Here is a 15,119-nt window from a genome sequence, read left to right on the forward strand (position 1 = left end):
GAGGGAGCTTTACTCTGTATCTAACCCTTACTGTACCTCACCCTGGAGTGTTTGATGGGACAGTGTAGAGGGAGCTTTACTCTGTATCTAAACCGTGCTGTACCTGCCCTGGGAGTGTTTGATGGGACAGTGTAGAGGGAGCTTTACTCTGTATCTAACCCGTGCTGTACCTGCCCTGGGAGTGTTTGATGGGACAGTGTAGAGGGAGCTTTACTCTGTATCTAACCCGTGCTGTACCTGCCCTGGGAGTGTTTGATGGGACAGTGTAGAGGGAGCTTTGCTGTGTATCTAACCCATGCTGTACCTCACCCTGGAGTGTTTGATGGGACAGCGTAGAGGGAGCTTTACTCTGTATCTAACCCGTGCTGTACCTGCCCTGGAGTGTTTGATGGGACAGTGTAGAGGGAACTTTACTCTGTATCTAAACCGTGCTGTACCTCACCCTGGAGTGTTTGATGGGACAGTGTAGAGGGAGCTTTACTCTGTATCTAAACCGTGCTGTACCTCACCCTGGAGTGTTTGATGGGACAGTGTAGAGGGAGCTTTACTCTGTATCTAAACCGTGCTGTACCTCACCCTGGAGTGTTTGATGGGACAGTGTAGAGGGAGCTTTACTCTGTATCTAAACCGTGCTGTACCTCACCCTGGAGTGTTTGATGGGACAGTATAGAGGGAGCTTTACTCTGTATCTAACCCGTGTTGTACCTGCCCTGGGAGTGTTTGATGGGACAGCGTAGAGGAAGCTCTACTCTATCAAAAATAAAAATGAAACCAGAAAACACTGGAGATACCCAGCAGTTCAGGCAGCATCTGTAACGAGAATTGGCAACTTAACCTCTAAAGTTGGAAGTACATTGGAATGTGATTGTCAATTTCCAGGATTTTCTGCTTCTATTGAACAAATCTTTGAAGTGGTAGGACAGGTAGAGAAAGCGGTTAAAAAAGCATAGAGGAACCATGGGCTTTATAAATAGAGGCAGAGTACAAAAGCAAGGAGGTTATGTTGAACCTCCATAAAACACTGGTTCGGCCACAACTGGAATATTGTGTCCAGTTCTGGGCACCGCACTTTAGCAAAGATGTGAAGGCCTTAGGGAGGATTCAGAAGAGATTTACTCGAATGGCTCCAGGGATGAGGGACTTCAGTTACGTGGACAGACTGGAGAAACTGGGGTTGTTCTCCTTAGAGCAGAGAAGCTTGAGAGGAGATTTGATAGAAGTGTTAAAAATCATGACGGGTTTAGATAAAGTAAATAAAGAGAAACTGTTCCCATTGGCGGAAGGATCGCGAAGAGCACACAGATTGGCAAAAGAACCAAAGGCGACGTGATGAAAAACTTTTTTACGCAGCGAGTGGTTATGATCTGGAATGCGCTGCCTGAAAGGGTGGTGGAAGCAGATTCAATCGTGGCTTTCAAAAAAGAATTGGATAAATATTTGAAGGGAAAAAATTTGCAGGCCTAGGGGGAAAGAGTGGGGGAATGGGACTGACTGGATTGCTCTTACAAAGAGCCGGCACAAGCTCGATGGACCGAATGGCCTCCTTCTGTGCTGTAAAAAAATTGCAGCCTTTGTTAACCGAGCTCAGAGTGCTCAGTGCTGACACCTGGTGACAAACATGGAACAGCGTCCGTCCCCAGCACTGACAGCCCTTTGATCAACACTAAAAACTGGCCTGTTAAAAATAACCATTGAGGATTACGGAAGGGGCTGTGGGATTAATAAATTTGATGGTATGGAATCGACAGAAAAAACACAGGATAAAATAACCCCACAATCTTTCAGAATAGTGTCTCTCTGCAACATTCCATGAAATTTAAGTTAAAAAACTTCCCAGCAAATGCTGGAAATGCCCGGTCAGTCTATCAGTGTCTGCAAGAGAAAAGATGGGGATCCAGTCTGTGTGCAGAATGTTCATCAAATCATTGCCCACACCCTGAACATCCAAAAAAGGACCAAGAGATTGATTAAGAGGGGAAAAATAGAGTATGAGAGCAAACTTGCAAGGAACATAAAAATGAACTGTAAAAGCTTCTACAAGTATGTAAAAAGAAAAAGATTAGTGAAGACAAATGTAGGTCCCTTACAGTCAGAAACGGGTGAATTTATAATGGGGAACAGGGAAATGGCAGAGCAATTAAACAAATACTTTGGTTCTGTCTTCATGGAAGAGGACACAAATAACTTTCCAGATATGCAAGGGAACCAAGGGTCTAGTGAGAAGGAAGAATTAAAGGAAATTAGTATTAGTAAAAAAATAGTGCTGGAGAAATTAATGGGACTGAAAGCTGATAAATCCCCAGGACCTGATAATCTGCATCCCAGAGTATTAAAAGAGGTAGCCATGGAAATAGTGGATGCATTAGTTGTCATCTTCCAAAATTCTATAGATTATGGAACAGTTCCTGCAGATTGGAGGGTGGCAAATGTAACCCCACTATTTAAAAAAGGAGGGAGAGAGAAAACAGGGAACTGCAGACCGGTTAGCCTAACATCAGTAATCGGAAAATGCTCGAGTCTATTATAAAGGATGTGATAACAGGACACTTAGAAAATATCAATGGGATTAGACAAAGTCAACATGGATTTATGAATGGGAAATCATGTTTGAAAAACCTACTGGAGTTATTTGAGGATGTAACTGGTAGAATAGATAAGGGAGAACCAGTGGATGTGGTTTATTTGGATTTTTAGAAGGCCTTTGATAAAGTCCCACATAAGAGGTTAGTGTGCAAAATTAAAGCACATGGGATTGGTGGTAATATACTGGCATGGATTGAGAATTGGTTAACAGACAGGAAACAGAGAGTAGGAATAAACGGGTCTTTTTCGGGGTGGCAGGCAGTGACTAGTGGGGTACCGCAGGGATCAGTGCTTGGGCCCCAGCTATTCACAATATATATCAATGATTTGGATGAGGGAACCAAATGTAATATTTTCAAGTTTGCTGACGACACAAAACTAGGTGGGATTGTGAGTTGTGAGGAGGATGCAAAGAGGCTTCAAGGCAATTTAGACAAGTTGAGTGAGTGGGCAAATACATAGCAGATGCAGTATAATGTGGAAAAATGTGAAGTTATCTACTTCAGAAGGAAAAATAGAAAGGCAGAGTATTATTTGAATGGTGATAGATTGGGAAATGTTGATGTACAAAGGGACCTGGGTGTCCTTGTACACCAGTCACTGAAAGCAAATATGCAGGTGCAGCAAGCAGTTAGGAAGGCAAATCGTCTGTTGGCCTTCATTGCAAGAGGATTTGAGTACAGGAGCAAGGATGTCTTACTGCAGTTATACAGGACCTTGGTGAGACCACACCTGGAGTATTGTGTGCAGTTTTGGTCTCCTTACCTAAGAAAGGATATACTTGCCATAGAGGGAGTGCAGCGAAGGTTCACCAGACTGATTCCTGGGATGGCAGGACTGTCGTATGAGGAGAGATTGGGTCGACTCGGCCTGTATTCACTAGAGTTTAGAAGAATGAGAGGGGATCTCATTGAAACAAATAGAATTCTGACAGGGCTGGACAGTTTGGATGCAGGGAGGATGTTTCCCCTGGCTGGGGGGTCCAGAACGAGGGGTCACAGTCTCAGGATACGGGGTAGGACATTTAGGACTGAGATGAGGAGGAATTTCTTCACTCAGAGGGTGGTGAACCTGTGGAATTCTCTACCACAGAAGGCTGTGGAGGCCAAGTCACTGAATATATTTAAGAAGGAGCTAGATAGATTTCTAGACACAAAAGGCATCACGGGGTATGGGGAGAGAGCGGGAATATGGTATTGAGATAGAGGATCGGCCACGATCATATTGAATGGCGAAGCAGGCTTGAAGGGCCGAATGGCCTACTCCTGCTCCTATTTTCTATCTTTCTATCCTTTACAGATGCTGACCGACCAACTGTGTGTTTCCAACAGTTTCTAATTTTAGATGAAATTTAAATCGTATTGAGTGGGATCGCTGTCGACAAACAGGGTTTTCTTGCTGCTTCTGATTGTGCTGATTGATAGTTGTGTGTGTTCAGTTATCATTTGCCAGGGTTCAATTAGTGCCTAATGGTGGTTGACGTTCACCAACACACACACAGATATACACACTCACAATACACACACACAGATATACACACAAATACACACACACAGATATACACACTCACAATACACACACACGTACATACACACAATACACTCACAATACACACTCACAATACACACACACAGATATACACACAAATACACACACACAGATATACACACTCACAATACACACACACGTACATACACACAATACACACACAATACACACATACACACACAATACACTCACAATACACACACAATATACACACACGTACATACACACATACACACACAATACACACAATATACACACACGTACATACACACATACACACACAATACACACACGTACATACACACATACACACACAATACACTCACAATACACACAAATACACACACACGTACATACACACAATACACTCACAATACACACACACAATATACACACACGTACATACACACATACACACACAATACACACACAATATACACACACGTACATACACACATACACACACAATACACACACAATATACACACACGTACATACACACATACACACACAATACACACACAATATACACACGTACATACACACATACACACACAATACACTCACAATACACACAAATATACACACACGTACATACACACATACACACACAATACACTCACAATACACACAAATATACACATACGTACATACACACAATACACTCAAATACACCCACACAGTATACATACACGTATACTCAGACACACACAATACAAACACAATACACGCACACAATATACACACACAATACACACAGACACACAATACATACACATACACAAACAGTATAGATGCACATACATACACAGACAATATACATACACGCACATACACACACACACACAATACACACACAATATACGACACACAATATACACACACACACACACAGACACATAATACACACAATACACACACACAATATGCACACAATACACACACACGTACATACACACAGACACACACACACACATATACACAGACACATATACACACACGCGTGAAACATATAAGATTATTACGGGGCTTGTCAGGGTAGAGGCTGAGAGGTTGTTTCCCCTGGCTGGAGAGTCTAGAACTAGAGGGCATAATCACAGGATAAGGGGTCGGTCATTCAAGACTGAGATGAGGAGGTTTATCTTCACTCAGAGGGTTGTGAAACTTTGGAATTCTCTACCCCAGAGGGCTGTGGATGCTCAGTCATTGAGTATATTCAAGGATGAGACAGATAGATTTTTGGACTCTAGGGGAATCAAGGGATATGGGGATCGGGCAGGAAAGTGGAGTTGAGGTCGAAGATCAGCCATGATCTGATTGAATGGAGGAACAGACTTGAGGGGCCGAATGGCCTACTCTTGCTCCTATTTCTTATGTTCTTATAATTTTCCCGTACGCACTTTACTTTTTAGCTCCTCAACTTTATTTCCTTTATTTTTTTCGCTCTGGACCCTCAGTGAGATTGGGACTGTCTCAATTGCGTTCCTGCTGCGCGCAGTCTCACGCGCGCACCGATTGGGCAAGTGGCCGTGCCACCGGGTACAACACGGTGGGACTACCACACTCAACCGCACTGTTTGTGATCTCCGTCGCACCCCCTTCCCCCACCCCACGCTGCGCTCACCTCTGCCGCTGAAGGACGTGACGCTCGTACACCTCCGGAGCGAACCCCTCCTCCGACCCCAGGTCAGAGAGCAGCCCACGGACCCTGTTGAGGAAACTCAACCTCCAGCCGTCCCATAAGAGCCCCGGCATTTTGCTCCTGGACTCTGCACACAGAGCTACCCTCTGCTCCTACACCAGCACCAAATCAAGAAGGCTCTTTCACAGAAATGGTCTTCCAGCTGATTTATTAAAATAAAACATTGGAGCTCAGGTTCAGAAAAAAAAAAATCTTGTTTTGCCAATTTTTACCGGACAAAGAGAAATAATCTTTGAAAAAAGTTAACTTTAGCTTCACGTCTCCAGCAAGTTGCACCTTCTCCCTGACAGAGGCTGATGATGTAGTCAGTGCAACACTGAGGGTTTGTCACAGCTTTGGGGAGGAGCCAGCAAACCGCTGCAACTTTTCCACAGGCCTGCCTTAACCCTTCGAGTCCTCCCGCAGTGTTTCTGGATCAACGCGAAGCAGCAAGGAAAGGCCCCCATCTATCAAACATTTTCCAAAATCCGGGTTTTTCACATTCTCCTCCTTAATAACCGCCCACTCTTAGGTACTGAAGGTCATTTTAGCACAGATATCAGAAAGGTTTGTCTTCCCACATCGGGGGTTATTTTGACTTCAGGCGACAGCATAATGCGGGTGATTTTAAATCAGCCGCTCATTACACATCTCTCCACTGGCTTCTGGAATTAAAATGGTGAGAAATGTAAAACGGGCGGCTGATTCGATATTAGCTGTTTTACACCATCGCCCAAAGTCAAAATTACCCCCTGAAAGAAAGACTTGCATTTATATAGCAACTTTCATGATCTTGGGACGTCCCAAAGTGCTTTACAACCGATGAAGGAGTTTTTGAAGTGTAGTCACTGTTGTAATGTAGGAAACGCAGCAACTAATTTGCAAACAGCAAGATTCCACAAACAGCAATGTGATAATGATCAGATAATCGGTTTTTGTGATGTTGTTCAAGGGGTAAATATTGGCCAAGACACCATACATTGGATACAGGCGTGGTGCCGGAGGATTGGAGGACTGCTAACATTGTACCGTTGTTTAAAAAGGGAGCGAAGGATAGACCGAGTAATTACAGGCCAGTCAGTCTAACCTCTGTGGTGGGCAAATTATTGGAATCAATTCTGAGGGACAGGATAAACTGTCACTTAGAAAGGCAATCAAGGACAGTCAGCACGGATTTGTTAAGGGGAGGTCATGTCTGTTTAACTTGATTGAATTTTTTGAGGAGGTGACAAGGAGGATCGATGAGGGTAGCGCAATTGATATAGTCTACATGGATTTTAGCACATGGTCCCACATGGAAGATTGGTCAAAAAAGTAAAAGCACATGGGATCCAAGGGAATGTGGCAAATTGGATCCAAAATTGTCAGGAAGCAAAGGGTAATGGTCAATGGGTGTTTTTGCAACTGGAAGGCTGTTTCCAGTGGGGTCTCGCAGGGCTCGGTACTACATTAACGATTTGGACTTAAAAGTAAGGGGCATGATTAAGAAATTTGCGGATGACACAAAGATAGGCCGTGTGGTTGATAGTGAGGAGGAAAGCTGTAGACTGCAGGAAGATATCAATGGACTGTACTCCTAGATCTCTTTGTTCTATAACTCTCCCCAACGCCCTACCATTAACGGAGTAGGTCCTGGCCCGATTCGATCTACCAAAATGCATCACCTCACATTTATCTAAATTAAACTCCATCTGCCATTCATCGGCCCACTGGCCCAATTTATCAAGATCCCGTTGCAATCCTAGATAACTTTCTTCACTGTCCACAATGCCACCAATCTTGGTGTCATCTGCAAACTTACTAACCATGCCTCCTAAATTCTCATCCAAATCATTAATATAAATAACAAATAACAGCGGACCCAGCACCGATCCCTGAGGTACACTGCTCGTCACAGGCCTCCAGTCTGAGAAACAACCCTCTACAACCACCCTCTGTCTTCTGTCGTCAAGCCAATTTTGTATCCAATTGGCTACCTCACTTTGGATCCCGTGAGATTTAACATTATGTAACAACCTACCATGCGGTACCTTGTCAAAGGCTTTGCTAAAGTCCATGTAGACCACGTCTACTGCACAGCCCTCATCTATCTTCTTGGTTACCCCTTCAAAAAACTCAATCAAATTCGTGAGACATGATTTTCCTCTCACAAAACCATGCTGACTGTTCCTAATTAGTCCCTGCCTCTCCAAATGCCTGTAGATCCTGTCTCTCAGAATACCCTCCAACAAACTACCCACTACAGATGTCAGGCTCACCGGTCTGTAGTTCCCAGGCTTTTCCCTGCCGCCCTTCTTAAACAAAGGCACAACATTTGCTACCCTCCAATCTTCAGGCACCTCACCTGTAGCTGTCGATGATTCAAATATCTCTGCTAGGGGACCCGCAATTTCCTCCCTAACCTCCCATAACGTCCTGGGATACATTTCATCAGGTCCCGGAGATTTATCTACCTTGATGCGCGTTAAGACTTCCAACACCTCCCTCTCTGTAATATGTACACTCCTCAAGACATCACTATTTATTTCCCCAAGTTCCCTTACATCCATGCCTTTCTCAACTTGGCCCATATCCCTCTATACCCATCTTACCCATGTAACTGTCCAAATGCTTTTTAAAAGACAAAATTGTACCCGCCTCTACTACTGCCTCTGGCAGCTCGTTCCAGACACTCACCACCCTTTGAGTGAAAAAATTGCCCCTCTGGACCCTTTTGTATCTCTCCCCTCTCACCTTAAATCTACGCCCCCTCGTTATAGACTCCCCTACCTTTGGGAAAAGATTTTGACTATCGACCTTATCTATGCCCCTCATTATTTTATAGACTTCTATAAGATCACCCCTAAACCTCCTACTCTCCAGGGAAAAAAGTCCCAGTCTATCCAACCTCTCCCTATAAGTCAAACCATCAAGTCCCGGTAGCATCCTAGTAAATCTTTTCTGCACTCTTTCTAGTTTAATAATATCCTTTCTATAATAGGGTGACCAGAACTGTACACAGTATTCCAAGTGTGGCCTTACTAATGTCTTGTACAACTTCAACAAGACATCCCAACTCCTGTATTCAATGTTCTGACCAATGAAGCCAAGCAGACACTTCGGGGGGAAAAATTGGACGGAGCCATTTTTGGGCGTGGGTAGCGTGATGTGCTATTACCCTGCGCCCAATGGCCCCTGTGCAGGCAGGACGCGAGTTTCGATCCACCCGAGGACTGACCTGCAGTCAGCCTTCCATTCCAGGCCATGCATGTGGAATCAATGCAATTCACACTTTCCACCACCAGAGGGAGCTCAATCTCTTAAAGGGAGGATGTTTCTTAGAAATCTCTTAAAGGTAGCTGGTACCTATTATTTGCTGAAAATAACAGTCTACTGTCTGCACGGAATCTGAACAGAGATCAGACATCGCACACGTAAAACACAGATTCAGGTCCCATCCCTATGTTTACACACTGATGAGTTATGTTAAAACATTGAATAAAGGTTGTGCACTACTAAATCCCACATCCTCCAATCTGCATGCCAGACCTCACCAATCTGCTGATCTGAGTTGGTACCAGGCCTGCGAGAGTGCGTGTGCCAAGGTTCTCTGCTGATGCACTAGAGACCTTGGTGCAAGAGGTGGACAGAGGAGGGACATCCTATATCTGCAGGGGGGAGGCGGGGGGTGGGGGCAAGAGGCCCTCCAGACATATATCCAAAAGGCAGTGGGAGGCCCTGGGGGATGAAGTCAATGCCAGGCGCACAGCATCATGAAACATTGATGCAGTGCAGGAAGAAGTTCAATGCTTTGACATGAGTGGTCAAGGTGAGTGAGGTCAACTGTCAAGTGGCGCCTCCTACCAACTGCACCATGCACTACACCCCCCATCACCCACATACCAATAAACTCTTTCCATCAGTACTCTACTCTTCCAATCAGATGCTTCCTCTCACTCTTACACATCACCACTGTTTCAAGTTCCCACCCACAACTCACAGGCCACACACACTGGCAGCTATTCAACCAGGATAGGCACATCAACCAGACACACGTCCCGCTTTCTGCAGGAGAAGGTGGCGCATATCAAGAGGCAGCAAGTGGCAGTGGCATTCAGCCCCTCGAGCCTGTTCGGCCATTCAATGAGATCATGGTGGACCTGTGACCTAACTCCATATACCCGCCTTAGCCCCATATCCCTTAATACCCTTGGTTCACAGAAATATATCAATTTCAGATTTAACTTTCACAAGTGAGCTAGCATCAACTGCCGTCTGCAGAAGAGCATTCCAAACGTCTCCCACCGTTTGCGTGTAGAAGCCTTTCCTAACTTCACCCCTGCATGTCCTGGCTCTAAATGTTAGGCTATGTCCCCGCGTCCTAGTGTTCAAGTGTAGCAGACCTCCAAAAACAGATACAAATGTCTCGGCAGCCAGAAGCAATAATCCAGCCACTAACCTGTAAATCCTACATGGTCCCTTTAAATAGCGCCAGTGGGGTGTCCTCCAGGCACTCTAAGACACGTTCAGATGGTCGGGGTTAAGACTGTGCGTTGAGTTGAGCGTTAAGTCCCAAAATGGTGTCTATCACTTTAAATCAGCGTTGCACTGATTGAAGCCATTTTCTCCCACTTTACATGATTCCAGCATTCGTTATCTGCGCCTGCGCTAACTCCTATACCAAGATGGCGTCTGGCACACGTCACGCTGGAAACGTGTGTGCTCATCCAAGACGCCATTTTGGATGTTGGAGAGGCCGCGTAGTGCTGAAACAACGGGCGCTACACGGTTCAATTTAACGCCCTTTGTGTCCTCCTCACAACTTACTTTTCCACTTGTCTTTGTATCATCAGCAAATTTGGCCACAGCACACTTGCTTCCTTCATCCAAGTCATTGATATAGATTGTAAATAGTTGAAGCCCCAGCACTGATCCCTGCAGCACCCCACTAGTTACAGATTGCCATCCTGAAAATGACCCCTTTATCCCAACTCTCTGTTTTCTGTTAGTTAGCCACTCCTCTATCCATGCCAGTAAATTACCCCCAACACCATGAGCTCTTAACTTGTACAGTAATCTTTTATGTGGCACCTTATCGAATGCCTTTTGGAAATCCAAATATACTGCATCTACTGGTTCCCCTTTATCCACCCTGCTCGTTACTTCCTCAAAGAACTCCAGTAAATTTGTCAAACACGATTTCCCCTTCATAAAACCATGTTGACTCTCCTTGATTTTATTTCGAATCTCTAATCACGTTTATTTCCAATCACGTTTCCTGCTGCTACTGCCTTAATAATCAATCTAGCATTTTCCCAATGACAGATGTTAGGCTAACTGGTTTGTAGTTACCTGCTTTCTGTCTCACTCCCTTCTTGAATAGGGGTATTACATTTGCGGTTTTCCAAACCGCTGGGACCTTTCCAGAATCTAGTGAGTTTTGGAAGATTACAACCAATGCATCCACTATCTCTGTCACCACTTCTTTTAAGTCCCTCGGATGCAAGCCATCAGGTCCAGGGGACTTGTCAGCCTGCAGACCCATTAGTTTGCTTCGTGCTTTTTCTCTAGTGATAGTGACTGTTTGTTTTTAGTTCCTCCCTCCCCTTTGCCCCTTGATTATCTACTATTATTGGTATGTTATTAGTGTCTTCTACTGTGAAGACAGATACAAAATATCTGTTCAATGTCTCTGCCATTAGTATAAAGTATTAGAATTAGCAGAACTCAGATTTTGATAATATACAGAATGCATCACTGGGATTTAAGATTCTGTGTCAAAGACACTTAAACATCTGAAAATTGCAACATCTAAACAGTGGAATGGCGGGTATCTTCCTCAGTATTCAGCTCTCTACAGGTCTGAGATTATCAGACTTCAAGTCAGATTGAGCCTTATTACAACAATTAATTGTAAACAATTTTACAACACCAAGTTATAGTCCAGCAATTTTATTTTAAATTCACAAGCTTTCGGAGGCTTCCCCCTTCGTCAGGTGAACGATGTGAAATGAAATCCTCGAAATGAAATCGCATTTATAATTCACAGAACAATGCTTGGTGAGTACAGACAGTTTTTTCAACTGCCCGTTGCCAAGGCAATCAGTGTGCAGACAGACAGGTGTTACCTGCCAGGTCTCACAGAATATACAAATCACCAAAAAAAAAACAACAAACAAAAAAAAACAGAGATAGAGAGGTAGAAACATAGAAAAGACAGCAACTGACCCGTTATATTAAAAACAGATAACATTTGTTCGCTGGTGGGGTAACGTGTAGCGTGACATGAACCCAAGATCCCGGTTGAGGCCGTCCTCATGGGTGCGGAACTTGGCTATCAATTTCTGCTCGACGATTTTGCGTTGTCGTGTGTCTCGAAGGCCGCCTTGGAGAACGCTTACCCGAAGGTCGGTGGATGAATGTCCATGACTGCTGAAGTGTTCCCCGACTGGGAGGGAACCCTCCTGTTTGGCGATTGTTGCACGGTGTCCGTTCATCCGTTGTCGCAGCGTCTGCATGGTCTCACCAATGTACCATGCTCTGGGGCATCCTTTCCTGCAACGTATGAGGTAGACAACGTTGGCCGAGTCACAGGAGTATGAACCATGCACCTGGTGGGTGGTGTCCTCTCGTGTGATGGTGGTATCTGTGTCGATGATCTGGCATGTCTTGCAGAGGTTACCGTGGCAGGTTTGTGTGGTGTCGTGGACGCTGTTCTCTTGAAAGCTAGGTAATTTGCTGCGAACGATGGTCTGTTTGAGGTTGGGTGGCTGTTTAAAGGCAAGTAGTGGAGGTGTGGGGATGGCCATAGCGAGGTGTTTGTCCTCATTGATGACATGTTGAAGGCTGCGGAGAACATGGCGTAGTTTCTCCGCTCCGGGGAAGTACTGGACGACAAAGGGTACTCTGTTGGTTGCGTCCCGTGTTAGTCTCCTGAGGAGGTCTATGCGATTTTTTGCTGTGGCCCGTCGGAACTGTCGATCGATGAGTCGAGCGTCATATCCCGTTCTTACTAGGGCTTCTTTCAGCGTCTGTAGGTGTCCATCGCGTTCCTCCTCGTCTGAGCAGACCCTGTGTATTCGCAGGGCCTGTCCATAGGGGATGGCCTCTTTGACGTGGTTAGGGTGGAAGCTGGAAAAGTGGAGCATCGTGAGGTTGTCCGTGGGCTTGCGGTAGAGTGAGGTGCTGAGGTGCCCGTCTTTGATGGAGATTCGTGTGTCCAAGAAAGAAACTGATTCTGAGGAGTAGTCCATGGTGAGCTTGATGGTGGGATGGAACTTGTTGATGTTATCATGTAGTCTCTTTAGTGATTCCTTGCCGTGGGTCCATAGAAAGAAAATGTCGTCGATGTATCTGGTGTATAGTGTTGGTTGGAGGTCTTGTGCAGTGAAGAAGTCCTGCTCGAACTTGTGCATGAAAATGTTGGCGTATTGGGGTGCGAATTTGGTCCCCATGGCTGTTCCGTGTGTTTGGGTAAAGAACTGGTTATCGAAGGTGAAGACATTGTGATCCAGGATGAAACGGATGAGTTGTAGGATGGCGTCTGGAGATTGGCTGTTGTTGGTGTTGAGTATTGATGCTGTTGCAGCGATGCCATCATCGTGGGGGATACTGGTGTAGAGTGCCGAGACGTCCATCGTGGTGAGACGTCCATCCGACACTTCTCACCACGATGGACGTCTCGGCACTCTACACCAGTATCCCCCACGATGACGGCATCGCTGCGACAGCATCAATACTCAACACCAACAACAGCCAATCTCCAGACGCCATCCTACAACTCATCCGTTTCATCCTGGATCACAATGTCTTCACCTTCGATAACCAGTTCTTTACCCAAACACACGGAACAGCCATGGGGACCAAATTCGCACCCCAATACGCCAACATTTTCATGCACAAGTTCGAGCAGGACTTCTTCACTGCACAAGACCTCCAACCAACACTATACACCAGATACATCGACGACATTTTCTTTCTATGGACCCACGGCAAGGAATCACTAAAGAGACTACACGATAACATCAACAAGTTCCATCCCACCATCAAGCTCACCATGGACTACTCCTCAGAATCAGTTTCTTTCTTGGACACACGAATCTCCATCAAAGACGGGCACCTCAGCACCTCACTCTACCGCAAGCCCACGGACAACCTCACGATGCTCCACTTTTCCAGCTTCCACCCTAACCACGTCAAAGAGGCCATCCCCTATGGACAGGCCCTGCGAATACACAGGGTCTGCTCAGACGAGGAGGAACGCGATGGACACCTACAGACGCTGAAAGACGCCCTAGTAAGAACGGGATATGACGCTCGACTCATCGATCGACAGTTCCGACGGGCCACAGCAAAAAATCGCATAGACCTCCTCAGGAGACTAACACGGGACGCAACCAACAGAGTACCCTTTGTCGTCCAGTACTTCCCTGGAGCGGAGAAACTACGCCATGTTCTCCGCAGCCTTCAACATGTCATCAATGAGGACAAACACCTCGCTATGGCCATCCCCACACCTCCACTACTTGCCTTTAAACAGCCACCCAACCTCAAACAGACCATCGTTCGCAGCAAATTACCTAGCTTTCAAGAGAACAGCGTCCACGACACCACACAACCCTGCCACGGTAACCTCTGCAAGACATGCCAGATCATCGACACAGATACCACCATCACACGAGAGGACACCACCCACCAGGTGCATGGTTCATACTCCTGTGACTCGGCCAACGTTGTCTACCTCATACGTTGCAGGAAAGGATGCCCCAGAGCATGGTACATTGGTGAGACCATGCAGACGCTGCGACAACGGATGAACGGACACTGCGCAACAATCGCCAAACAGGAGGGTTCCCTCCCAGTCGGGGAACACTTCAGCAGTCATGGACATTCATCCACCGACCTTCGGGTAAGCGTTCTCCAAGGCGGCCTTCGAGACACACGACAACGCAAAATCGTCGAGCAGAAATTGATAGCCAAGTTCCGCACCCATGAGGACGGCCTCAACCGGGATCTTGGGTTCATGTCACGCTACACGTTACCCCACCAGCGAACAAATGTTATCTGTTTTTAATATAACGGGTCAGTTGCTGTCTTTTCTATGTTTCTACCTCTCTATCTCTGTTTTTTTTTGTTTGTTGTTTTTTTTTTTGGTGATTTCTATATTCTGTGAGACCTGGCAGGTAACACCTGTCTGTCTGCACACTGATTGCCTTGGCAACGGGCAGTTGAAAAAACTGTCTGTAATCACCAAGCATTGTTCTGTGAATTATAAATGCGATTTCATTTCGAGGATTTCATTTCACATCGTTCACCTGACGAAGGGGGA

At 45.6% G+C, this 15,119-nt stretch overlaps 1 protein-coding gene across 1 annotated transcript in view; it reads right to left on the reverse strand.

The window, feature by feature from the left end:
• Positions 1-5,960, reverse strand: part of LOC137341415 (transient receptor potential cation channel subfamily V member 6-like) — a 79,203-nt gene extending 73,243 nt beyond the window's left edge. The window contains exon 1 of the mRNA XM_068004527.1: positions 5,756-5,960. Coding sequence (XP_067860628.1) covers positions 5,756-5,886 — 131 coding nt within the window. The 5' untranslated portion in view covers positions 5,887-5,960. The remainder of the gene's footprint in view (positions 1-5,755) is intronic.
• Between the last annotated feature and the right edge of the window lie 9,159 nt (positions 5,961-15,119).

The sequence above is a fragment of the Heptranchias perlo genome, chromosome 23 (assembly GCF_035084215.1).
Source record: "Heptranchias perlo isolate sHepPer1 chromosome 23, sHepPer1.hap1, whole genome shotgun sequence".
Classification (NCBI taxonomy): domain Eukaryota; kingdom Metazoa; phylum Chordata; class Chondrichthyes; order Hexanchiformes; family Hexanchidae; genus Heptranchias; species Heptranchias perlo.